Consider the following 26,235-nt stretch of genomic DNA (forward strand, 5'->3'; position numbering starts at 1 on the left):
CAGCAATAATAGAGTGTTGTTAGGTAGAAAGTTAACCCATGATATAGACCTGGAAGACGTTGGAGAGGTCTCTCATGTTAAAGATATAGTGGAACTTAACAGCAGCTGGTGGGAAGTTTTGAACCACCACCTGGTTGAAGCCATATGGTTGCTTGCACTATGGCTGGAATATTCTTGATTACTGATGGAGTAAAAGCACGTTGCTGGAAGTGGAAGCAAACTAGCTTGCTATAGTCAGGGAATCTGAAGAAGGGAAGTTCAAAGCAAATACTGCAAAATGTCTCTGAAAATCAAAAGGGAAAAAGAGATAACGATTCTTCAGCATCAGACAGCAGTTAAGAGTCAATGAAGTATTAAATGACAATACAGCCTGGTGAAAATACAGTTACTTGTGTGTCACAGAAAATACTTCATTTCTAGCCTCATCCTTGATGCAGTTCCACAGCACTTGAATGTCTGGCTACGAGCTCCAGGGGCACGTCTGCCAGGTGAAGGACCCCACGAGATTGCAATTGCTATGAAATTCAGGGGAATCTCAATATCATAATAAATATGGTTTGTCTCTTTCTGTTTAGCTATAGGAACAACAGGATTTTGAACCTGTACTAAGTTTCAGACATTATGTTTTCTCCTATCCCCTTTAATCTCCTTCCTATTGCAGTGAAAAGCTAAATAGTAATTATCTCATGTATTAAAAACAGGATTGCTATAATATGACACTTCAAACCATACCTGGAGCTTAGGGCTGATAGCGAAGCTGCCAGCACTTGGATTCATACAGGCAATATACTGACAATTATGAATTTCTTTAATAGTTAGCTTCTGCCTATCATACCTGAGAAAGAAAATGTAGCTTGATTAATAGTAGTGACAAAATACTGTACATTTTCCAGGCTCAATCTCAGTGGAAGAACCAACCTTTCTGCTCTGTGGGAAATCTGGAATACAAATGGCCACAGAAGTATCAAATTAGGATGGACATTTTAAAATTAAGAAAAATCACACAATTTCTATCACATAATATTATGTTCAACATTTTTGTTGAAATGAAGATATTACATTCTCACAAAACATTCTGATGATGAGAGAGGTTTTTGAATGAAACTGTCTCCAAACCAACTTGCATGTGTACAACACGGACAAAGGAAGTTCAAATCAGTTTGAGAATGCATACAACCATGATAGATAAGACAAAATTAACAGATTCCAATAAGAAAAAAACAGCAAAGATCTTCTTGACATGTATGAAGAAATGGCTCCAAGAGCTACGTAAAACAACTGGCATCAAGCACACCTAAGAGAAAACATCACAGAGTAGGAGGTGGCACGCTTAAAAGATCACTCCTTTTTTTGCAGCATCATCCAATAGATACTGTTTCTGGCTCTCCAGATGACATAGCTCCAGGTGATTTAAAAGGAGGCCACTTTAAATAAACAAAAACCAACCAAATAAATAAATAAGAGGCATTCAGTAGCTGGCAATTTGAGTTCTGATTGCCCAGATCTGAAGACAGTCTTGTTTCTTTAGAAGTTAGCATACAACTCAACTAGGCCAAACAGCTACCATCTTTAAAAAAACACAGTAAAAGAAAAACTAATAATGCAGGCACTCCCTGCTTAAACCAACAAATCCTCCCCAGAACTTCATAGTATAATACATTCTCTTTCTTTCCATGCATTTGCAACAAATTTTACTCTATTTTAGAATTCTCAAATGGTTATGTTCAAAATTCCTGAATGGCATGACCAACTTTTTCCTAATTTGATTTGTTTTGTAAAATGGAGATTTTTAATTTTTTTGTTTGGTTTTGTTTCAAAAGAAACAATTAAAAACAATTCAAAAGAAAGAAACATCAACAGTTTTAAGCAGTAGGAACCTTTAAGATCTGAAATTTTCAACCTTTGTGAGAAAACAAAAAGATTCCAGGCTAGAATACCTTATAGCTCTGGGAAGAAAACAAAAGGGCATGGAGACGTTAGCTTTGCATGTCACTGAATTAGACCTGATTGATCTCTCCAAGCTAGAGATGCTTCAGATTTGAGCAGTCACTTCCTTTTTTCTCTTTACATCTCATTCCTTAACAAGATATTCAGCTGACAGCTGGTATCATTCCTTCATCAGATGAAGTATTACCTAGTGAGAAGCTTATATGATTCGACTGAATCTGCATTAAAAGATGCAAGAACAGTACAGATGCTATTGCCTCACCTCAGTCACAATTACAGTCAGATCACAGTGTACGTGCCAGTGAAAAGAAGAACCCATGATGAAACAAAAATTGTAAGGCTACAATACACAGACAGATGTGCATTTAACTTTTTTTAAATGTTTGATTACTTTTCTCCTTTATCCACCAGATCATTCACAATGTTTTCTTTGTGTGTCGCATGTTTTCTTCATGTCACGTGACATGCTTGTATATGAACAAGAATCTAATGTGCATTTATAATAACTAAGTATTTACTGAAGATGTAGCTCCTCCTGTAACAGAACAAAATCAAACACTAATCAGTTGATTTTAAACTAAAGACTTTCTCCTTCCACAGACTCTGATAAAAGGATATTAATAATGTTTTCACTGCCAAAAAATTAAATTGTCCTTTGGAAAGCAAGAAGATAATTACCTTAATTGCCCAAATCAACTTAATTATCCTTCAGTGGTCATCTTCTGTGTTTTTCTTCTCATGGCACAGAAAGATCATGCATTTGAACTAGTACCGTAAAGTTTCTGTGAATTTTGTCTGCTGTCTTTACAGGGTGATGAAAAGATAGGTGGTAGTATAAGCTGAACATTTGGCAGGCTGCAATTCAGGGAATCAATTTCTGTTTCTCATACATCCCTGTTCTCATCAGGTCAATCAATGGGGTCAGTATCCAGCAGCTCCATCAGGAGCAGCTGAAGGATACTTTCCTTCTGACACTCTCTACAGCCCCTTCACTTTATGCTTCTCTTTTCTAAAACTGTTTATAACCTCCAGGAGACTATGCTTTTCCGTTTAAGCAATTCTCTTTGAAGCTTTCTGTTTCTATGTGGTTTAGAGATCACATTGTGGGCCACAATATAAAAATTATAGCATAACGTTAAGTAAGAAGTATATGCTTACCAGTGTCCCTAATCTATATGCTGTCGAATCAATGCATGAGGTTGAACTGTTCCATATCTATCCACTTCAGGCATATTCAAATCATCCATAAAATAGATAAGTTTCTTATTTCCTACTGGACCATAGTTATGACCAGCTTTTTCCCCAGCTCTTTTTCAAGCATTTCTCAAAAGTAACACAAGATACATAAAAATGATTACCATATTAAGCAATGCTGAAACTAAACAAAACAAGAATTCAAAATCATGCTGGCTAAAATTTATGAAACATTTCACCACCTACAAGGGTTTTTGAACTATTGAAGTCCTTAGTAATCACAAACTCACAGAATGCCTTTGAAAAAACATCACACTGGGATTCTGAATTCCAGAAGAGTCTTGTTGATTTAGTTAGTTGACTACTTCACAGCTTTTGAAAATCTCACTGCATATCCATCTGCATCCTTTGGATCTGAAATGCTTTGAATGTGAAATCCCTAGGTATCCTGACACTCAGCAAGTTTATCAGTGAAGTAAATTATTTTCTCCTTCTCTTGGGAAGGATTAAACAAGGACTTTACCATATGTAAAGTGTAAAAATATGAATGATAAATATCATTTAATCAGGACATTTAATCAGGAAACTAGAGTGGCATCTCCTTTACTAAGGAATATTAAGCTGATTGTATTACATTTCAGCCTGTTCCCCAAAATGAGGTGCTTACATGACACTGAATGCAGACCATCAGATAACAAAATTACTACAACAGTGAACAAATTAATTCAAATACCCTTACGTATTCATCAGAACTGTAGAATCTTTAGACATAAATTTTGAGTTTATACAATTTTTATCCAACTGCACTGCTTCCCTTAGAGGTGTAAGGGAAGAGTAAGTACAGAAAGCTGCTAAGTCATCTTGAAAATACAGAAGAAAACCACTTGTATTAAGCATTATTAAAATATTGAACTTTGGTATGATGTGATCCTCAACTTTTGCCACCTAGTGAAGTATTCCACAGACTCACAAGAAAGGATTCATCATCCATGGAAGTTTGGTTTCTAATTGCACTGTTTCTATTTTGTGCATGGAAATAAGAACCTGCAGAAATCATTAGGAATTTATTAAAAGCAGGACTGGAAACTAACAATCTCATCTCTCTTCCTTCCTAGGTCATATATTTTTGTCTAAATGATCACATAGATGTTTTGCACAAAATGAAACCACAGTAATAGATGGACTTCAAGGAAAACTTTTCAGCATGTCTCAGTGACTGGGGGTCTCATCCTTGGTGAGCAGCCTTATTTTAAAAGCTCTCTCTGCCTCATTCAGAGCAGGGGTCTGAACCAAAGGTGGTTATGAAACATTTCGGGAAGATGGTGGTTACAACCCTTGCAGCACAGGAGAGAATTTAATTCAGATTTTATATGAATGAGATTTCTCACTCAATACTGCTGGGCAAGAGGAAGAAGATTTCTCAAAAATTCTGTGCATCTAGCTGAGGTTTTTTTCGTCTAGTCAATAGTGTTGTGAATTTGGGCTACACCTGCTATTGGTTTTGAGATGACCAAGCCCGCATTTTTTGTGACTTTAATATTTGTCAAAAAGAAAGGAGGGTGAGGGGAAAAAAAAAAAATTATCATCAGTTCCATGTATAATAAGTAGAATAGGAAAAAAATGCAGGCTACAGACTTCTTTTTTTCCATTGTATTAGGCTGTATGTTAAAAACCTTTGGGTTAGACTAAAAAAAAAAAACCAGTGAAATGTAAGCATATGTTTTTGCACTTGTCCTGTTTTTTTTTTAAACTGAGCAACACGTTCACAAGAGCTTGTAGGAAATGGAAACTGCACTTGCATAGTGACAGCTGAATGCTGTCTGTCATAGCCCTGCCACGGTTCTGACTTGTGGCAGACTTCTTGGTTTCTTAGGCAAAGTAGTATAAACAAATATATCACTGCAAACACTTTCCATTAGGACAAAAGGAGTATTGTGTTGTCATCTTAGATTCTTCAAACAGTGAAATAAATAATCTGCAAACCTCAACAGTGATTCTGTCTGGCCAATTCAAGAAAGGTAACAAATGATTCCAAGGACATTTCCGTCTAGTCACAGTCAGCTAAAAAGATAGTTACTGACTGTGGAGAAGAAAAGAAGCAGATAAAAAGTGAAGGTGTGCTGGAGGACAAGATAGAAATGTACAACCTCAACATATTTGCAACTGCATGTTCATAAATTTGGGGGAAAAAAGCTGTGACCACACTTATCCTGCTTTTCTACCACAGAGAGGAAAAAACTTTTTACAGAAACTATGTGCATATGAAAGGTTTAAAGTACCTTAATTACCTTAAAATCTTATGTAAAAGAAGATTTTCTTCTTCTTTTAGCTGAGGTACATATATAACTGTACTTTTAAACCCAAAATTAGGAATACTCCTTCTTGATCCTTAACCTTATCTAAATTCTAAATAGCGTCGACAATTATAATCTATTACTCCTATTTTTTTTTAATACTGTCTTATTGCAGTACAATAAGGAAATATATTGTACTAAATTCCATTGTACATAAATGTTTATGCAAATTTCTTCTCTGTGGCACTGTTCCAGACTTTAGTACTATTGAAGACCCCAAACATAGCATACCAATATTAGCTTGCATCAGAACCTGCCTCCATCACGTAACATTTTGAAACTTTCTGCTGTTCTAGAGGCAGAGTGGGTGAGTCATATGCCTTGGGGGAATGCTAAATAAAACCCAACACTACATGCTAAACTCACCCACTCTAGCAGATACCTCAAAAAAAGTTATGTGGATACAGATAAGATGGGAGCTGGCAGAAAATACTGCAGATTAAAAGTGACATGATCTGTAAGAAAAATCTTTCCACCTCTAAACTATGGAAATAACATGGCAATGTAGTGAATAACTACACTTCAACAAGTTCAGCTCTTAAGCTCTTCTTTTTGAACTGAAACTTAATTTAAATTGCTCATTTGTGTAATTTGATGTGAATGCCTCTTTCCATTAAAAAAATTAAACAACTTGATTGTTCCAAACAATTGCTTGGAGTGGTAGCCTAAAACACATAAGGAAGGCATTTCAGTGTATCACTTGAATGCATTTTATAGGAAGAAGCATTGGTACACACAAACACAAAAACAACGTAAGAGGCCACCATTTTGAGCTATACATGACAGAATAAAATCATTCCATCACAGCTCACCAAAGAAATGTAAACACAATGGAAAGCCAACACAATATATTTGCTTCTGAATTGTCACACAGTTCTTCACTTGCTGTGATCAGCAGAGGACTTGCTAGCAGAGCATTTAACAAGAGGGACTTGGCTGAAGAGCAGCGGACAGAAAGAAGAGCTGCAGACAACCAGAGGAGTCCACTTCTTTGTTCGTCCCTTAATAGTTCTTAGAAGGAGCGGTGGATGTTTTACAATACTGACTTAACTTGAAATCTGAAGGAATACTACTAACATTTGATAGCAAATCCTTAAAGGTTCATAAACTCCCCAATGTTATGTACAGTTGGTGGGTGTGATACACTTGGAGAGAAAGCCCCTGTCATGCTGACTTCACCTGTTTGATTTATTTAAGAATCCTGCAAGAAGAATACACAGCCTTTGCTGCCTAGGAGCTCCTTTCATCAGTCCCTCTTTGCAATGAGAAGTGTTATGCCTTTGTGCTCTAGTGCCTTGGTCATGGTTGCTTTTGGAATGGCAATCATTAGCTAAAAAAGTCCCTCTCGGAGCAGAGGAATATCTGAAAACTTTTTAAGGCTGATTCCCCATTAAAGGAGCTATAACAGTTTACATCGGTTCATGATCTCACTCTGATGCGCAGCAGACTTCTTTTCCCCAAATGTCTCCATTCATTTTGAGGGGCAAAAAGGAGATTAAGTTCTGTTAATGCAGGATTCTAAGTTAACATGAATTTGGAAACACTTCAAAGAATAAACTAAGGTACAAAGTAAACTGAAAGTAGTATTTGCTTACCTGACCTGAATACAGAAGAAATAAACAGGAGACAGGAAAGAAAAAGCAGTGTAAAAAGTTATTCAATAGAGATTTGTGGATTTATACTTATTTTTTTAAGCCTAGTGACAATTTGATCCATTAGCAGCAATGTAGATTGGCTAAAAATTAAAAATTTGATTGCACAAGCAGTTAAATTAAGCATCAAGCAAACTTAAATACTTCTAAAGATTTTATCTAAAGACTCCTTACATTTTGGAAAGTTTTTAAAAGTGAGAAGTTGTTTTCTATATCTTCTCCCAGACATGAGAGGATAAGACAGTTGTATTAACTTCTTTCTCTAGTGCTTTTCACAGCTGTAAAAAGCTGTATAGTGAATAGGGCACGTCATTTTTTCTGTATGGTTGTATCAGTTCAAATTACTGTAAGGATGAAAAAAGAAGGCAAAGAGGGCATATCCACTGGCAGAGGGGCTCTCCCTTGATTGTGTTGCTCATGAAAAGCAGAAGACACACAAAGCTTTTATGAGCCTATTTTACTTTGAATGTATGACTCCTCTTGTTCCAAAACCTACCACCAGTGTAATGTTTTTGGCCACCATACAGCCGCCTATGTTTGTGTCTTATATTAACATTTCCTTTGCTCTGCATCCATCTTGCCTATGGAGACTCCAAACTTCTCTACACAGGGATTGCCCCTCCTCGGGGATTGTATGGTGCCTAGCAAAAGCAAGCCCAACTCCTGACTGTCCTTTTTGGTACATCTACAGGCACAATGCAGAGACACCCAGGCTAGCCAAAGCTGGCTCAAGGCTTCTTCTTAACATAGGTAAAGCCAATTTTTCTCTTATCCACAAGCACAGAGCAACTTGTGGGAGCAGTGTCAGTACCAGTTTGCTGCAAACAGTTTCATCCTCCTCTTTTCCTCTTGCCCGCCCCAACTTCACTAACTTTTCCGCTTTGCGAAGCAATGAGCTTGCCAAGACCCAGACAACAGCAGTAGCCAACAGCTGTAATGAGATCGTAATAACTGTGTAGTATTTTTCACCTTTGCTGTTGAGGCAAGATAGGTTTCTTGCATCTGTATGGAACTTACTCTGGAGCACTGGTGATGTTGTGTAGTAGTTCAAAGGGATGTTAGCCAGGAGGTAGTCTTCAGAGAGAGCAGCAAGCCTATCGCCTACAAACGCTGTTTTTCCTACTCCAGCATTTCCAACAAGCATGACTGGTTTGCTTTTTGTTAAGAGTAAATCAACAAAATATTTGAGACGTGTAGTCTCAGATGCGTGAGCAAAGATTGCCTGAAATTGAAAAGGGGCGGGGGGGGATCAAACACTTGCACAACACCGTTTAGTTTTAAAAGCAAACAGTAATTTCTGTCTCTCGCTGGCTAGGACTGAATTCTAAAAAGCAATGAAACAGGATACACTGTTCTCATGTTCTCAAACATAATTACTAGAACAAAATGTTCTACTGGATTACTTTTTACACAGCATTTCTACTTGAAAATTTGTATTCAATTTCTTCTAGTAGGAAGATTTTGAAATCAGGTTGTGGCTGAAATGCATTGGTTCCATCTCAACCTTTCCAGGACACCAGTCTCCCAAAAACTGGTAGAGTAACAAAGGCTGGTACAACAGGTAGTTGGTTTAATTTTTCAATTAGTATTTCCATTTACTTCTTGGCCTGGCTTTCAGCATACCTAAAACCGTTTGGTCAAATAGTTGGCAATAGATTAGCTTTACTTACTCTGAGCACCTAAAACCTTCATTGCCTGATAAAGATTTATTTTCCAAGTTCTGTATTTTCCTACGAAGTATTAATCCTTAAAGAGAACTTGTTACAGGATAGCTGGTAATGGATAATGTCTTTTGATCATCAGCTCCATGTTTCTATACCCACAAACTTTTAATCTCCCCAGGAAAATTCCTACTCATCTAAGCATTTAAAAAGAAAAAGACCTAGAAGTTAATGCAATCAAAACACCATGAAGCATTTGAGAATATTCTATGCAAATCACACTGAAAAAAGAGCAAAAACAACCAAACCCCCAGACTGAGGCAATTACAATTAATAGCTCATGCTTCCTATTTCTCCACTGACAGGTATATATCATACTAGCATAACTTCTACCATTTGTATTCCACAAATATAACTCTAACTTTGTAAGTTGATCAAGAGCATAGTGGAAAGGTGATAAAGTGATTTGCTTCCCCTAGACCTCATACACTTCTGTTAGTATGAAGGGCATTTAGCTGGCAAAAGAATACCTGTGCATAAAGCTGGGAACAGAAACATTTTAAGGCTTCAATTTGTGGTGTACTGTTACTGTGGGCACTATTTTCAATGATTAAATGGACTTGGAGCCTGAATTTCTCCTACTGTGGAAAAAGAGTATAAACTACTAACAATTTGAATATGGTATGTCTTCAGGAGTGCTTTAATAACAAAATAATCAATAAAAGCATCACTTCATCATTAATCCTCAACACTCAACTAAAAGCACATGGCCTAGATAGCAGGGATTTATCCAAACACATGTAGAGAGCGCGTTACTTCCAGGACATCTAAGAAGATGTCACAATTTCTGACAAGACCCTAAAACGTTCCTGCATCTAGCAATGCTCAGCGTGTGGTCACTGGTGTGCACTGTACCTGCAGGGGTGCAGCTGGATCCACATCAGGACTCAGGACCTTATCCACCCAGGGCAGGAACTTCCTTGTCTCTAGATCAAGGTAATAATCGAACACTGTGCCGTAGGATGGAAACTTCACTGCTTTCATCTTCTTAAGCCACCAGCAGCTGAATTCAGCTTGGTAATTTGAAAGCTATAAAATGGTACATTAATTGTTTACAGTGCATTTTCCATATCTAGACATTCATGTGGAGCACATATGAAAAACGGATTTACAAATAAATCTTATTTTTAAATGCATATACATGTAGACTGTGATGAAATAACCAAGACCATCAAGGCAGTATCTTAGCGTTCCTGCTGTTTAAGGGGCTAAAGACAGGCCACCTTTTGATGACATCCTGGATTGAGCGCAGGTGGCAAGATGTTGGCAGCAGGGAGCTGCAAGGTGGCCTCTGTGAGGAGAGCATGGGAGCTGCCCTGTGCTGGATATAGCCAGTTCTAGCCAGCTCCAACAGACCTACTGCGGGACACTGCTGAGCCCCTCAGCCAAGCTGGTGCCACCTCAGGGAAAACATATTCAAGACAGGGCAGAAAGAGTGAGAAACAGCACACCACCAAGGTCAGAGGAGGAGGAGGAGGAAGAGGAGGAGCAGCTCCATGTTGCTGGAGCAGATACCCACACTGCAGCCCTCCGAGGACCCCATGCCGGAGCAGATGAATACACCCTGAAGGACTGCAGCCCATGGAAAGCCCATGCTGGAGCAAGGGTAAAGTGTGAGAAGGAAGGAGTGGCAGAGAGAAACCACTGTGTACTGACTGTAACCCCCCATCCACCTACGCCACTTGGAGTGAGGGAGTAGAAGAGTCAGGAGTAAAGGAGTGAGGCTGAACTTGGGGGAGGGGAGGGGGAAAGGTTTTGTTTTAATGTTTGCCTTTGTTTCTCACTACCCAAATCCATTTTAATTGGCAACAAATTAAATTAATTTTCCCCAAATCAAGACTGTTTTGTCCATGAGAGTAACTGCTTACCAATCTCCCTGTCTTTATCTCGACCCACAAGCTTTTTCAGCCTATTTTCTCCCCCTGCTATGCTGAGGAGGGGGAGCGAGCGAGCAGCTGAACAGGTGTTTGGCTGTTTGCCAAGGCTAACCCACCACACATCCAGCCCAAATATTTTATCTCCTAAAACTTCTAAATTCTGTTTAAATTTATATAGCTGTGAGACCAGAGATGACTTGCTTCAGACAAGACCTTCCTGAGTATGTCCACAGAACAGCAAGTTTCTTCGAAGGATAGGGAAACAGATGTCAATATGACCAAAAAAGATCTTCCCAGTCTCTTGATACAATAATGTGTTGCTTCTGATTTTTCAACGTATGCAAGGTGCTCCTTTACCTATGGATGATGCACGTATAAATTTGTTCCTTCACAAGGGCTTCATCTAATTTAAACAGTAAAGCCAACTGTATTATTTTTAGTCTTTAAGAGGCAAGTATGACTAGATATTTCTCAAGAAATGAAGGTCTATCTAAGCAAAACACTGACAAGTAATTGTAGAGTTTTAGAACTTTCTTCTTCAAACCTTTATAGCACCACAACAAAAAAAAAATCTCACTAAGGGGAATGTGTTATGGTGTCTTGCTTATATCTACATTTCTCAGTATAAATCCAACAGGTGAGATTAAACATACTTCTGTCCAGCCCTTTACTAAATGCTTTAATTCTGGTAGGCATGACCCTCATATTACTTTTTGTTGCTTGACAGGGATTTTAGTATAGATAAAGAGGTACAACCAGTAACACTTCCCTCAGTAAACACAGCTTCTCTATGCATGGTAAATGACTCTGCACTGTATGCAGTCAGCTTCCTCCAGTCAAGTTAGCTCATTTACAGATGAGCTCCGATAGCTGAAGTACACAGTATTACAGGCCCACAAATCAGATGCATGGGCTATTGCTCTGCACCCCCTATCAGTGTTAGTGAGTAGAAACTTACATATACATACACATATACATGTATTTATATCTGTTTAAATATGTAGGTAGGTGTGTATATATATCTGTTTTTCAAGCACAGTGAGATATTGTGGTCATTTTCATTAACTGACCTGATCTTGAGAGAGTGCCCTACCAAATACCCAAATACAGGCAAAGACAAAATACATCTCATAGAGCTCTCTGGGGCAATCCATTGACACATTTTCAGAGGTCAGCAAACAATCCAGCAGAGAACAGAGTGTCTGCAATAAATAAATATGTGAAGAGAGTGACCTGTGAGTCTTACTCCATAGGAAGGTGACAGTGACCTCAAGAAGGTATTTAAATTTAAGTAGTGAGACTGCAGCTCCTTGCTGTGCTTCCTTATTGTCTAGGAGCTCCTTTCAGAGGTCAAAGGCATGAAGAGGTCTTCTAATAAAATGTGCCAAAATACCTTAATTCTACACTACTTAAAGCAAGGTATATGAAGATGATGACACACTTCAGAGGCATGTATGTTATGGCAAATTCTTAACACTCATACTCAATAATTAGTGTTCTCCTCTCATACTGACTTATTTAGAAGCAGGCAAAAACTCAGAAGAGTTTAGACTGACAAGGCATATTAAGTAGATTTAAAATGTCAACATAAGGATATGCAGTATCAGATCATTTATATATGAAACAGAGCTCAGCTCCATTCTTTAATAACGTTTAATAACGTAGGGCCTCATTATCAGAGTATGAGAGTAACTAATGCTAATGAATTTAGTGAGCATTTAATTAGAGAGAGGCAGAATGCTTGTACAGAGGGATGAAATGGGTAACCCTAAGCTATCTAAGACGTTACTAACAGAAGCAACACAAGAACTGAGAAGTCAGGGAATTACGTGCAGTGTCATAAACACACTACATTTCTTTTTGTTACAGTGGACTGCTGCAATATGAAACCTCTTAATCCCTGTAGGTCTCCAAAATAAGGGTCCAGGTTCAATATATAAGAGCCTCTCAATTTTATCCCACATACGTTTCAGATACACAGTAATTTCAAGCATTTTTACTCCTGCATAGGACCACATGCTCAGTGGATGTTTCAGAAATCCTGTTTCTTAAAATATAAGTAGTTTTACTCCTAATGCATACCTGAACCATACTATTCTCAGGAATAGGAGTAAGAGTTTTAAATCTTGTTCTGCGTTGTTCTAAGTAAGGAGGCACATATTTATCAAAGAGAACAGTCAAGTTAACCTTTTCAGATTGGTATCTCCATGTTTCTATCCAGCTGGCAACATACCTGCAAAACAAATTGGAAAGCAACCAATTTTTTATCAGAGAGAAGTTGAAAAAATACAAAATTTCTTCCCTCTAGGTTTGAAATGCAAACTTTTGTTGACTTTTGAGAACTGTTTGTGACTGCTTTTAGTGCAATGCACATATACTACTGCACTGGCTCTAAGTCAGACACAAGTGCTGCCAGCCTTACAACATTTGTATTTGTTCATGCAAAGGTCATCATGCTGTGGCATTTCTAAGAGCTATTATGACAGTTGAGCATGCTGGCATATAGCTATACTCCTTTTCCTTGACTGCATCCTTTATTCCAGGGAGGGCAGGGAGAAAGGACCTAGGTGATAGTTTACTCCTACTTTCAGAGGGCTGCACCACCAAAAAGCAGGTGGGAGCAAGGACTCTGTATTTGTTTTATGTTGTTTGAGAACAGACTATTTAAAATACCACTGTGTAAGCTGTACACGAGACCGAGGATTGTGTGACACCCAAGTTCAACATAACTTGTACTGCAGATATCTACAGTAGTATATATAACCCACTCTGTCTGAAAAGTCTGGCTATATGTAATTGAAGACAAAAACGTAACCCTTCTCATCTGCTAGTTCCTATCACAATGAAGTCTAAAACTCCTTACCATTATACTAACTAGAGCACATGCTTCAGGTTAGCAGCCACATGCCTAACTATCTATATTCCAAAGGATTAGGCAATTTTATCCCCTGCTCGTGTTCACACAGTATTAGTCAAACACAGTCTAAACTGATTATTTACTCATTCACAGCTATTTTACTCAGTTTGTTGCCTACTGTTTCCATCTCTACACTCCTCTGTTTGCTGTGAGAGATTGTATTGCCTCTCTATGTCCTCACCAGTCCTCTGATCCTCATCACCCTAGGTGGGCAGCTTGTACAGACTCATGCTGTTTAATTAAATTCTCCTACTGACAAGATTCCTCTGGGAAGTATGCACACTGAAGGCTTCTTGTCCCAACAGCATACAACTCTAACCCATAGTTAGAACTGACTGAAATATTGATGACATATTGGAATGCTGCAAAATTGAGTTTTGACATGAAACAGCAGTAATGCTGCTTGAAAATAAAAACACCGACTGACAAATGTTAAAAAGATTCACTTCTTACTAAAATTTGTAAAAACTCTTTTGGATCAGCTCAACAAATGCAGAAGGAAAAGATGACATTGGATTGCTTCAAGTTAATGCATTGTGCCTTGAACAACTAAATTCCCTTTTATACATGGAAACCCATATTCTTTAGAAAACATTGTTCTCATAATTAATTTGCATGAAGCATAGATATAAAACAAGTTAAAAGAGCAGTACCGTGATCCAAAGGAGTAAGAGAAACAAAAAGCCAAGCTGATGCAAACCAGTGTCCTTAACAGTATCAAAGATAGTGACAGTTATTAAAAAGCTGTTGGAGAACAGTAGCCAAGTTATTCACTTCTTGCTACTGCCAAATTTGCATTACAAAAAGCAGACAGTCAGTTCACTACTTGTATTGGGTTTGCATGGCAAGATTTTGGTAGCGGGGGGGGCTAGAGAGGTGGCTTCTGTGAGAGAGAAGCTGCTAGAAACTTTGCCTATGTCTGACAGAGCTAATGCCAGCCGGCTCCAAGACGGACCCGCCGCTGGCCAAGGCTGAGCCCATCAGTGATGGTGGTAGTGCCTCTGCGATAACATATTTAAGAAGGGGAAAAAACTGCTGCGCAACAGCAGCTGAGAGAGGAGTGAGAATATGTGAGAGAAACAACTCTGCAGATGCTAAGGTCAGTGAAGAAGGAGGGGAGGAGGTGCTCCAGGCGCCGGAGCAGAGATTCCCCTGCAGCCTGTGCTGAAGACCATGGTGAGGCAGGCTGTCCCCCTGCAGCCCATGGAGGTTAACGGTGGAGCAGATACCCACCTGCAGCCCTTGGAGGACCCATGCCAGAGCAGGTGGATGTGCCTGAAGGAGACTGTGACTCCATGGCGAGCCTGCTTTGGAGCAGGCTCCTGGCAGGACCTGCGACCCCATGGAGAGAGGAGCCCACGCTGGAGCAGGTTTGCTGGCAGGACTTGTGACCCCATGGGGGACCCACGCTGGAGCAGTCTGTTCCTGAAGGACTGCACCCTGTGGAAAGGGCCCACACTGGCGCAGTTTGTGAAGAACTGCAGCCCGTGGGAAGGACCCACGCTGGCGCAGTTCGTGGAGGACTGTCTCCCATGGGAGGGACCCCCACACTGGAGCAGGGGAAGAGCGTGAGGAGGAAGAAGTGGCAGAGACGTGTGATGAACTGACTGCAACCCCCATTCCCCGTGCCCCTGCGCTGCTCGCGGGGAGGAGGTAGAGAAATCAGGAGTGAAGTTGAGCCTGCAAAGAAGGGAGGGGTAGGGGGAAGGTGCTTTAAGATTTGGTTTTATTTCTCAATACCGTACTCTGATTTTGATTGGTAATAAATTAAAATTAATTTCCCCGAGTTGAGTCTGTTTTGCCTGTGCCAGTAGCTGCTGAGTGATTTTTCTGCCCTTATCTCAACCCAGGAGACTTTTGTCTTATTTTTCTCCCCCTCTCCAGCTGAGGAGGGGGAAGTGATAGAGCAGCTTGGTGGGCACCTGGCATCCAGCCAGGTTCAACCCACCACACTACTGCTTTGATTAAGCAGGACACATAAAAGGGGAAAATAAAACACTTAACTGATAGTGAAATTTTCCAGACTTCATATTTGAGAATATACATGGCCACCAACTAAATCATCCCGCTATTATCAGAATAAAAACCAGAAGGAAGAATTAATATAAATAATGGAGTCTATTCCCAATTAATCTTCAAGATGTATCTTAAAGATGCTAACTAATATCATCAGATACTCACGGATGCCACCCCATGTATTGGGTGTTCAGATAGAGAATACCAGCTCTGGATACTGTAGCTGGGGTAGCAGCTCTTAAATGGTGTACCTCAAATAGCAGCCGCATTGATGGAGTCATAGGGACACGCTCATTGCTTGTAAGGGTCAGAACCTAGAAATCATCGGTAAAGTTTTCAGCAAAAGCAAGCTAGGATACACTGTCTAACAAGAACATGATCAGGGGAATCGTGTGTTTATTATAGCCCCACAAAGGAGCAAGGATTACCTGCAACACCTTGCATATACGCTATTTCTTGAATGTAGCTAAACAAACTTTATTCGAACATGGCTATAGTTTTTTACTTCAGAAACACAGAGGAGGAGGAATCCAAAAGGTTTTACTTGATCTTGTATGAGTTTTTCACAGTTTAATTCATTCAAAAGATGACTAGCCTGCTTCACCAATGTGAGTTCTCCTGAAAGCTGCTAAAAGCAGGGGAGGCAAAGTCTCTCTCAATGTCAATGGAAATAAACAGAAAATTATTCAGAGCAGGAGTCTAAACTTAGGTGCTCTGAAAAAAAAGTCCCTTTTTTTTTTCCCCAAGTCCCTTGGAAAAGCCACTTTCTGTACGTTAGCTAAAGTTAGGCTATGTGGCTAGCACCAGACAGACACCTTGCTGAGTAACCAGAGACCATGTCACTAGATAAGCTTTCTTGTCTTAAGAACTTAAACCTAAGAAATGGGCTAAACTACAGTCACCTTCCTAAGGTTACATTCAGATTTCAGATTTGGATTTCATTACATTACAGCATTTCAGACAGCCAACAAAATTGGTTTAGCTGTATAATTGATAAGAACGGAATAAGAAGTCTGGATACTACCGCTAGTTCTTAAACTGACCTATTTAGATTTCCTAACACTAGCCTTCCTTAGTATAGTGATGCGAGAACTTCACTCATGGAATCTTAAATCTATTTTACTGAGAGGCTTTCCAAATACCAGTTTCAATAATCTTATGATTGACATCTTGAATTACATCAATTCATACACTAGGAGGCACAATCACGCTTACAGTATATGTAGGTTACTTTAAGTTTTTCTGTTGTACAAAATAGGCAAGATATAATGTGTTAATCAGATGCTAAAATATTACTTAGCAATAGTGAAAACCAAAGAAATTGTAAGAACAGAATAAAAAAGGAATGCACACTGCAAACTATCTCCAGAAAAATAAAGGAAGAGGAAAATGTGAAAACAGGTAGAGGGGAAGCCACTGTACTTCCTTCTCAATTGCTCACCGTGTTATCATCCATAACAATGTTGAGCAACACAATCCACACAGGATCTATATCTAAAACGAAACATTTTGGCCCCTCATGGGTAATATTAGCCTACTCTCTCAGAAGAGATGACAAGAGACCTGCAAATTATATTTCAGTAGAATCCCATCACTTTAGTGCTTAAATAACATCACTGCACAGCAATTAGAACTTCAGAAGACTTAATGCATCACTGAAACAAGAAGTTTTTGTAACATCAAAACCATGTTTTTTTCCTTTGCTTGCTTATCAGGTGGTTATTCAAAGTAAAATAAAGAAATATTTTCAGTGAACACTTGATACAGCAAAATTACTACGTTTTATGTAATAATGACCTATTTCTGTTTTGATTACAGGAGAGTATGTCATTAGTCTTAATGATATGGGAGGTTTCATGGGTCTGGGGAGAAAATAACTCACCCTTTAAGGCAGCTGAATCAGCATCGTTCAGGTTAGTACTTTTCTGTTTACTAGCACCCTGCCCTGCCTCCAGTCTTTCTACAACCACCAGTGCTCTGCACCCACATCTCATTGCATCAAAACACAGAAAAACACAAGAACTTGGTCTCTAACACCTTCTCCAAATTCTGACTTGTCCATTTCTGATAGAGAACGATGCCTCCAGGAACAGGTCCTAGTAAGAACATGTATGCTACTTGCCATCCTTCTATTCTCGGGTTGCCTCATGTATAAAACTGAACAGTTCATCAGCTGTCAGAACTTTTGGGTTAAGGCCATTCCAAACAGGCTTTTGTTTCATGTTCACATATGTGTGATGTAGAACTTTCAGCATCTGAAGAGGAACAGGCTGCACATTAGTGACACAATTTTGATAAAACAGGAATCTTTGACTTTCCTCCTGAACTGGGTCTCTGACTGCAAATCCCTGCACTCAGTCAACTGTTCACCTTGATTTACTTACACCTCTGTGCTAGTTTAGTCCCAAGTTTCCATTAAGCCTAGGATGGAAAGGAGACTCCCATTCTGAAATGGCTGTAGTCTGCAGTCGATTGTAATATAAAGTGTTAAATGGGGAACAAAATCCATGCAGCTGCCAACATTTAGTAGCAGAAATGGACAAGCATTATCTATTAGAAGTATTTGTCTAGTGTTTTGGCAATATATTCCACTATTTCTGTCTAGAAGCCTAATTAAACCATCCTGCTTCTCCTTCCAGAACAAAGTATTACTTAGTCTATCTGTCAAATCGAATGCTCATTACTTGGTGCCACGATTAATTTTCCTTTGGGACATGCAAACAACACGTAAAATGTAGAATTTGCTTGTAACATTGGAGCTTTGCCATTGCACATCATGTCGCTGACTGGATGGCCTGTGTGTTATTGTGTGTTATTACAGTGTGTTACAGTGTGTTATTACACTGCAGCCTAAGGCAAAGGCAATGTGCAGAATGTTTTCTACAAGAACCATGGCAATTTCTTTACAATGTAAGATAGAAAACATGCTGCATAGCATAGCAGGCAGGTACCTTACTCTTTCCAGTCCCCACATTTCCAATGACAAACGTCAGACAAATGTGTTACAGAGTGATGCACTGCCAGTAGCTCCTCCAGCTGAACAACCTACAGCACAAAAAGGATACACAGTGAGCGCCTTTCCTCTCCTGTTGTCCTTCTTATTACAGAGACACAATTATTCAAAAAATTATCTCCCCCTCCACATTCCTATTCCCTTTAACAGGAAAAATGAACTTACACCTTCTCAACAGATTTGCCTCAGCTGAGCCGATGTTGCATCAAGCAACACTGTCTCCTAGAAAATGGGAAGAGAATTGGTTTAAATTAATGAATGCAGTTACCTCAACAAGCGAGAACAAATCCTGTTCTGCTAGACAGCCATACAGTCCAGTAGGATTGTGCCAACCCAGGGATACAGAACAGTTATCACAATTTTGCCATCATTTTAGCAGAGTGGATTCCACACTCAGAACAGCTATAATTTGGTAAAACACAAAATCAGTCCACTAGTAACACATCTCTTCCAAAGAAATAGTTCTGTGAGCCACAGAATGAAAATGGCTTGGCTGCTTATGGATTTCTGTCTTAGCAAAGAGCATCCACACTGATTTTCTAAAGTCCAATAGGAACAAATCCATGATCCTCAGTGCTCGTCTTCTGATCCACCCAGTTAGCAGGAATCAAAATACTCTATAGAAGGCTGATTGCAAAGTTCATAATACCCCAAGGTATAGCTTATTGTCTTTCACCCTTCTGTCAGGATAATGGAACAAGATAGACAAGAGCAGAAAATCCTTTATAAATCCTGAGATCAGTCATATTTAACCAGCTTGGTTATCTCAGTTTCTAATATACCCTAATAAAGATAAGGAATGTGCTATCGCATACAGCAGATGTGGATGTTCCTTGAAGGAGGGTGGGAAAATACTTTCTTAGTAGTCCAAATAAGCACACTTTTTATTTGGTCTGTATACTAACCAGTTTCACCTTTTTACCCTGTCTGTAATTCAAACTAAGATTAGTGTTTAAATTTAGCTTATACACAAGTAATTCTTATGAGTATACATGCATACATACATGTACATGCATGTTTTTAATGTGTATAGCACAATATGCATTATATTATACAGAAACACCAGAACACACAAAAGTCACATGTAGCCATGCACATTCCGAATCCACGCTTTCTTATTTATATGTTTTTGCTCCCTTACTCTTCTTTCCTCCCCTATAAATAATCACCAACAATTAATTTGCTACCGAGTACAAATGCTTGGTACTGTACACAAACAAACATGTTTGTCATTGTAGACAGCTTTTTTGATCAGGATACGTGTTTCCTTACGGGCATATTTATCATACAGAGGAGCATTACTGCCATGACAAAATGCCTTTGAAATACCAAGACATTGAGGACACCTTATCAATACTGTAACATACTCAAAAATAACCTTCATGTCTAATACAACCCCTTTGCAATTATTTTGATTGAAACTCTTAAGGGGAGTAATTAAAGGCAATGAATTCTTTTACTTTGAGAATAAAGCTCTCTTCAGGCTGCAAGCGAAGCTCCAGGGTAGATTGTTTAACCATCTGTTCAAATTGCAGGTTCCTCTTCCTTGGAACATCCAGAGCTGGAAACAGGTCACTGATCAGGCTCATGAAAATTGGGATATCATCTGTCACTATTTTAGGCAAATTGAAGTCTCTTAAGGCTCGCATAAGTGCCTAGAAAAGGGTGATAAAGGATGTAAATACACATATTGGATGATAAAGGATGTAAATACACATAAAGGATGGTAAAGGATGGTAAATACACATATTGTAAGAGCATTAAATCCTTGTCTTTTTAGGATTCTGTTTTTATTCAAAGGCAAAACACCAGAAACAGCTTCTACTCTTAGATGCTTTTAAGTGAAGATTTTACCTGATCCTCAGATCTGTTCTTGTCTCCTTGTTTCAGTGAGCCAGCAACTACCAAAACTGACTTGATAGCATGAAATCCCCAGTCATAATGGTCCTGTGAAAACATTTTAACTAGTCATGTTAGCACAGGAAATAAAACTAAGTGGTAGTGTTTACAAAGAAAACAATTGGGTTATACACAGAATAAAATGACACTTTTTTATTCCCTTGTAGTCTTGCAGTGGCTTTAGGCCAGTGTTGGAAGTCTAGTAAAGAAAAATCAAAAATGGGTGAAATGTGTATATCTATTTAATTTTTAGTATACCACCACTTTGTTCCCTATTTTTAAATGGCAAAATTTGCACCATCAAATATTATTGTATTCATTGCAACTATACTTCCATGATGAAACAAGGCAAGCAAAAAATTGCTGCCAAACTTCTGCTAATTTGACCTGATGCTAGCAACACTTTTCTGTTTCCAAAAGAGAAGACTGGACAGATTATCAACATATTTTGCAACCAGCTCCAACACCAAAATTAAAGGAAAAGAGAAACAGATAGGTACTCAGCCTAGAGGAAAAGCCTAGAAACATTCGCTAAGTGAACGGCAGAGAAAAAGCCTATATCCTCCCTAAGCCCTGCCGGAGGAGGGTAGATATCCAACGCAGAAGGCACAACTTTTTCCACCACACACATGCTCTTCAATCCCTCTTTCTCCTTCTTCCAGGGCTGTGTAACACTCACCTCTTTCCCTCTCCTTCCTAGGTAACATACAAGTAGAAAGAGAAGGAGTTTGAACCATTTTGGAGATTTAAACAATTTGAACAGCACCTCATATGATTGAACGGAGTACCCCAATAGCCAATTTTGCAATTTGAAGAGGTCTACCATGAAGTTACAGCTCTCTAAATTTAAGGCTACACCTACACTTAAAGGTGATCTTGCAGCTGCTGTAGAGATCCCAGATGGTTAATTTTCATCTAACCAGCAGTGGGACCAGCTACTATTAAGAGCAGCTGGCTAAGTATGTAGATAATCAGCTCCTCTCTAACCTCTGTCTTGCTGTGGCCAAGAGTTATGGCAGCCACCATCTCTTTATGTCAGCATGCATCACACCACTCATAGTGGTCTACAGCTTCCTTAGTGTGTGCACACTACCCCTCCCGCAACTTAAAAAAAATAAAATAAAATAAAAAAATAATAATAATAAAAAAAAAAAAAAATCTATCTGGGGTTGCAACTACCCTGCTGTCAGCACCCAAACTGGCTACCAGTCAGTAGGGTTTGAGAACATTTGCTGCAACCACACCTAGGACTTCAATATAAATACAGCTGAGTTAGTATTATCACCCAAACCAAAAGAAAGACAAAAGAAAAAAAAAAAAAAAGGAAAAGAAACCCCAAACAGTAGCAAACCCACAACTTAACAATTTTTAAAGTTGACAGATGTCACTATCCTCTTCCATCATAGCAGCACGCTATAACTGCGAATCAAATGCACTAAATATATCACAAATGAGGCTCTACATTTTACAAATGGTACACCTAGGCAAAGAAGTTAAACACAGAGCTGGTTAGGAGAACAGGAAATTTAGGGATATACTGGGCTTAATGAGTTTTTGCTAGATTTAGGTAAGATTTTTTTTTTTTTTTCCAAATTTTTTGGTGGTTTGCAGTCTGACGGGTTGTTAAAGAGCAAGCTATGCATCTTTACAGCAGCCTGCTATGTGGATTGTCCAGTGTACAAGGACTTTAAAGACATCCAGGGTATTTGCCATGTCATGACAGGACCAGAAGTCCCTTCCTTCACAGTATATGCACTGAAAGCTCTGACAACTCTTTTCTGAAGCAGTTTTCATAGGCTATGATCCTAGTGCCCCAAGGGTATATTGAAAGTCCTAAAAGCCCCAACACTGGACCAGTATTTTCAGAGCTCTCTGAACTCCTGTGTATTTTCTGCAGCAGCCCAGAATTTTTGTCAAAGGGATTTCATTTCTCCCATGTCCGTTAAAATTAAAACAAATAAGGTTAAAAAAGTAAACAAACAAGAACATTCTAGCTTTTGCTTCAAATGTTAATGTTAATATTATTATTACTATTATTAATATTGAAGTGGCAGACAATGGTATAAATGATTTTTCTGAATTCAGAAAATGACTACAGGACAAAATAATCATTAGAGTCGAGGAATCCCTGTTCTAGTAAAGCAGACAATATTGATATCTTAAGATATACAAGGTTTAAATTCATTATCTCTAGAAACATTGCAAGAATGTGCCAGAAAAACTTCAGGATATTTAGAGATAATTTCAAAATTATGCAGGCATGAAAATAAAATTGCTTTTGCTTTCATAATGGCCCTGCTTGCTAGAGTTTATGGCTTAAGGTTGAAGAGTTCTCTGAGCTCTTGTTTCACAAATAAAACTGAATATTAAGAATGTCTTGTGAAAAATTATACAGTTGGAAATGGGTAAACAGCATACATATAGGGAAGGAATGATAAACCTTCCAAGTTTTATAAGTTGTAGATTTTTAAGATAATTATTCTGAATATGAATTCTTTCTAGTATAATAATTATTTAGCAATGTTTTATTTCCATTTTTCAAACAGTCCTCCACTGTATTTACTTGGGAACGTTTAAAGAAACATTCATCCAAACAGAATACGTTCTTTGTTTTTCAGAATAATTCCTACTCTGCTATAAGGTTTTTCTCTTCTCCAACAGATAGCTATATTTCTAATATAGGTATTACACAACAGCACGATGTAGTTCAGCCATCCCAGGTATGAAGCACTGATATACAATTATTTAATGCAAAATTAAGGCATTACAAATGTCCCAAGGTCAGAAGAAAGGGCACTTTCATCTAAATTCATATCTGATCATTTAATAAGGATGGACGTGTGATTTAAAGTGTCTTCAAAATGAAAGATAAGACTATATACATAAACCCTCCCTGTTATTACACAACATCCAGCCGCACTGGTATGGAGTATATGCTAATTAACACGTATCAAACCCAGAAGTCCAAAGAGACCCTCACCTGTTTAGAAAGCAGCTCCCTGCAGAGAGTATACAAGGTAATAAAGTTCCTGGCTAACAGACGTGCATCAATAAACTCTTCAGCAACCAACATAATTTCAGAGATCAGTTCAATGTCACGGACAACTGTGGCACAGGGTCTAAGGAAGAAAACAAACCCCATAATCCAAATACACAGATTAGTATTTAAACCTGGTAAGAATAAGTCACTTAAATCAAATGACTGATGTGTGCAAACATTTTTAAAGACAGCGCTCGAGAGAGTCACAATTAAGAGTGTCAGTCAAAGCTAACAAGGACCTTACTTCAAAGTAAAAGGAGCTAATTAGGCACTGTTGATTGTTAGTATTCAGTAACATTGCTCTACACAAAGGAGGCAGCTGAGAAACGCAGGGCTTGCGAGACAGGTACTCCTGAAACTTAGAGCAGGCACAGTCTGCAGCGGGTCACTTGCCACCAACAGCTGGAGGACCCTGCCAGCAGCTGTACAGGGTCTGGAAGTCAAGTGCAACACCCTGCCATTGCTAAAAATGCCATCATTTTTAAAGGACTTCGATTTTTGGAGGGCTTTAATGGTTTTATATGAAGTTATGGTTGCCTTTGGAGGTTTCACTGTTTGTTTCTTTTTTAAATACAACCTTCAGTTCAAACTTTTACAACAAAACCACAGCCATTTTAATGATATAAATGAGAAAAATCTCCAACAAAAAGTAACACACAGCAATAATGCAAAGGCTAAACAATTTCCTCATTAAAAATGTTACAAAACTTAAGTTACATAGTAGCAAAGAGATCTTGAGTTTTGTGTTCAGGTCAGCTACAAACCAGCAGATTTGTCCCTCAGAACACTTTTCTTACTACTGACAAGTACAAAGATTTCTTTTGTTCCCCATTCATATCTAAATATGGCAAAATTAAGACCAGTGGTTTAGTCCAGCAGTATATTTCTGACAGAATTCAATAACATATAGTCTAGAAATAGAGTAAGCACCCCTCTGTTAAACAATTTTTAAGTAAACTATTCCCCAAGAAGCATTTCTTCAAAAGCCCAAATAAGGGCTGCTATATGCATTGCAGTCAATTATAAAAAATTATATGCTTTTCCACCTACCATAACCAATACCCTTCTTGCAAATAGAATAACTGCTTGCACAAGAAATATCAGGCTAGTAGTATTTAATATATCTTCTCTCCCTTGTGAGATTTTATTAGGTGGCAAATATGAGGAGTTAATGCTTTACAAGTTACCTCCTGCCTTTCCTGTGCATTGTACAATGGATAAGAGCTACTACAGACATCAGCTACAGGGCTGAATTCCTGAGTCCCAAATGCAGCAGTTCATACTTTAATTCCATAGGCTTTTTATTTTATGTGACAACCAAGTAAAGGTAACGCTTCAGCTTGAGGTAGCAAGTACATTTTGAAAATTTAAAAAAACAAAACAAAACAAAGCCAAAGAAAACCATAATAGAAAGCACATCAAATAAAGCAATAATTTGACTTTATCTTTCAGTAGAGATATTGTTAATTAATATTATTTCATATCCCGTACTCTTTTCTTCCCAAATGAAAAAAAAACACTAAAAAAAAGGAACAACAAAAATAATAAACGAACAACAAAAATAAATCACATGCATTTTCCATCCTCTGGTAGTTCACTGAGAGATGAAACACCTGGTAGCAACAGGGAATGATCCCTCCTGCTGTCTTGTCAAATACCACATCTAGCTGACAGCAGAAGACACGGCCGCCAAGGCAGCTGACTGTCCGAACGCAGAAAGGGCGGCAGCCGCCCTGCACAGACACGGGTGGATGGGGTCCCCGTCACCCTGTCCTCCCTTGGGCGAGATTCTGAACTGAAGGGCTGCCCAATATCATTCCCTTTGTGTGCACGACTCCTGCTTTGCCTTGAAGAGTTCTTAGATGGCAATTAATGAGAAGGCTTGGTAAAGCAACAGCCAAGCTGTGAAATATTCAAAAAACCACAGGGAAGCACAGTGCATCTCTCAAGGGTCTCCCTCCAATGTTTGCTAAGACCCAACTACAGGGTCTTATTCAAGAACAGTCTTTGCAGAGGCACATGAATTCAAATCCTAACCTCCTCCTTGTAAACAGATGTTACGTACTGCTTGTTACAAATGATTGTAATTTAGGCTCAAAGAACAAGAAAGCTAATTGCTGCTGCTGCCTGGTCCTGCCATCTGAAGCACGATGTTTGGCTGGCAAGAGGATGAGATGTGCCTGAGCAAACAGCTTTCTAACTTTAGCAGACTTGTGTCTTTCTGCAGTGAAAGTGCGAAGGAGTATGGTGTCAGGAATTCCCTGGCTAAAGCAGAAATAATAAAATACACCAAAATCTTGATGTACCTTTTAATACAGAAGAAAGTAGTACCTGTGTTTCAACTTGCTCACAGAAGCAACAGTGATGCCCGGTTCTGCCCTAAGTTTCTATCTTTTAAAAATCAAAGGGATTTACTGCTCAGAGAAGCAGATCCCAGATAGCATGTCTATACTTGTGCCTCCCCAGACAGCCTGGCAATGCCTTGCAGCTTGCCCCATTGAACTTCAATATGTTGAGAAATGAAATCACAGAATCACTTTTTTCTGAAGTCTTAAATCAGTGAAAAGTGTTAATGCAAGAGAAGGATTTCAAGTGATGACTCTTT

General features: G+C 38.7%; 1 protein-coding gene across 1 annotated transcript in view; it reads right to left on the reverse strand.

The window, feature by feature from the left end:
* Positions 1–26,235, reverse strand: part of DNAH11 (dynein axonemal heavy chain 11) — a 161,912-nt gene that overhangs the window by 90,212 nt on the left and 45,465 nt on the right. Inside the window, 18 exon segments of the mRNA XM_072851616.1 lie at positions 49–142; positions 144–235; positions 238–283; positions 733–835; positions 3,106–3,255; positions 7,091–7,095; positions 7,959–8,369; positions 9,724–9,897; positions 11,816–11,947; positions 12,828–12,978; positions 15,844–15,992; positions 17,120–17,241; positions 17,801–17,933; positions 18,630–18,665; positions 18,667–18,723; positions 20,152–20,346; positions 20,546–20,638; positions 23,571–23,709. Of these exon segments, the coding sequence (XP_072707717.1) occupies positions 49–142; positions 144–235; positions 238–283; positions 733–835; positions 3,106–3,255; positions 7,091–7,095; positions 7,959–8,369; positions 9,724–9,897; positions 11,816–11,947; positions 12,828–12,978; positions 15,844–15,992; positions 17,120–17,241; positions 17,801–17,933; positions 18,630–18,665; positions 18,667–18,723; positions 20,152–20,346; positions 20,546–20,638; positions 23,571–23,709 (2,282 nt within the window).

Source organism: Ciconia boyciana, chromosome 2 (assembly GCF_034638445.1).
Source record: "Ciconia boyciana chromosome 2, ASM3463844v1, whole genome shotgun sequence".
NCBI classification, from domain to species: domain Eukaryota; kingdom Metazoa; phylum Chordata; class Aves; order Ciconiiformes; family Ciconiidae; genus Ciconia; species Ciconia boyciana.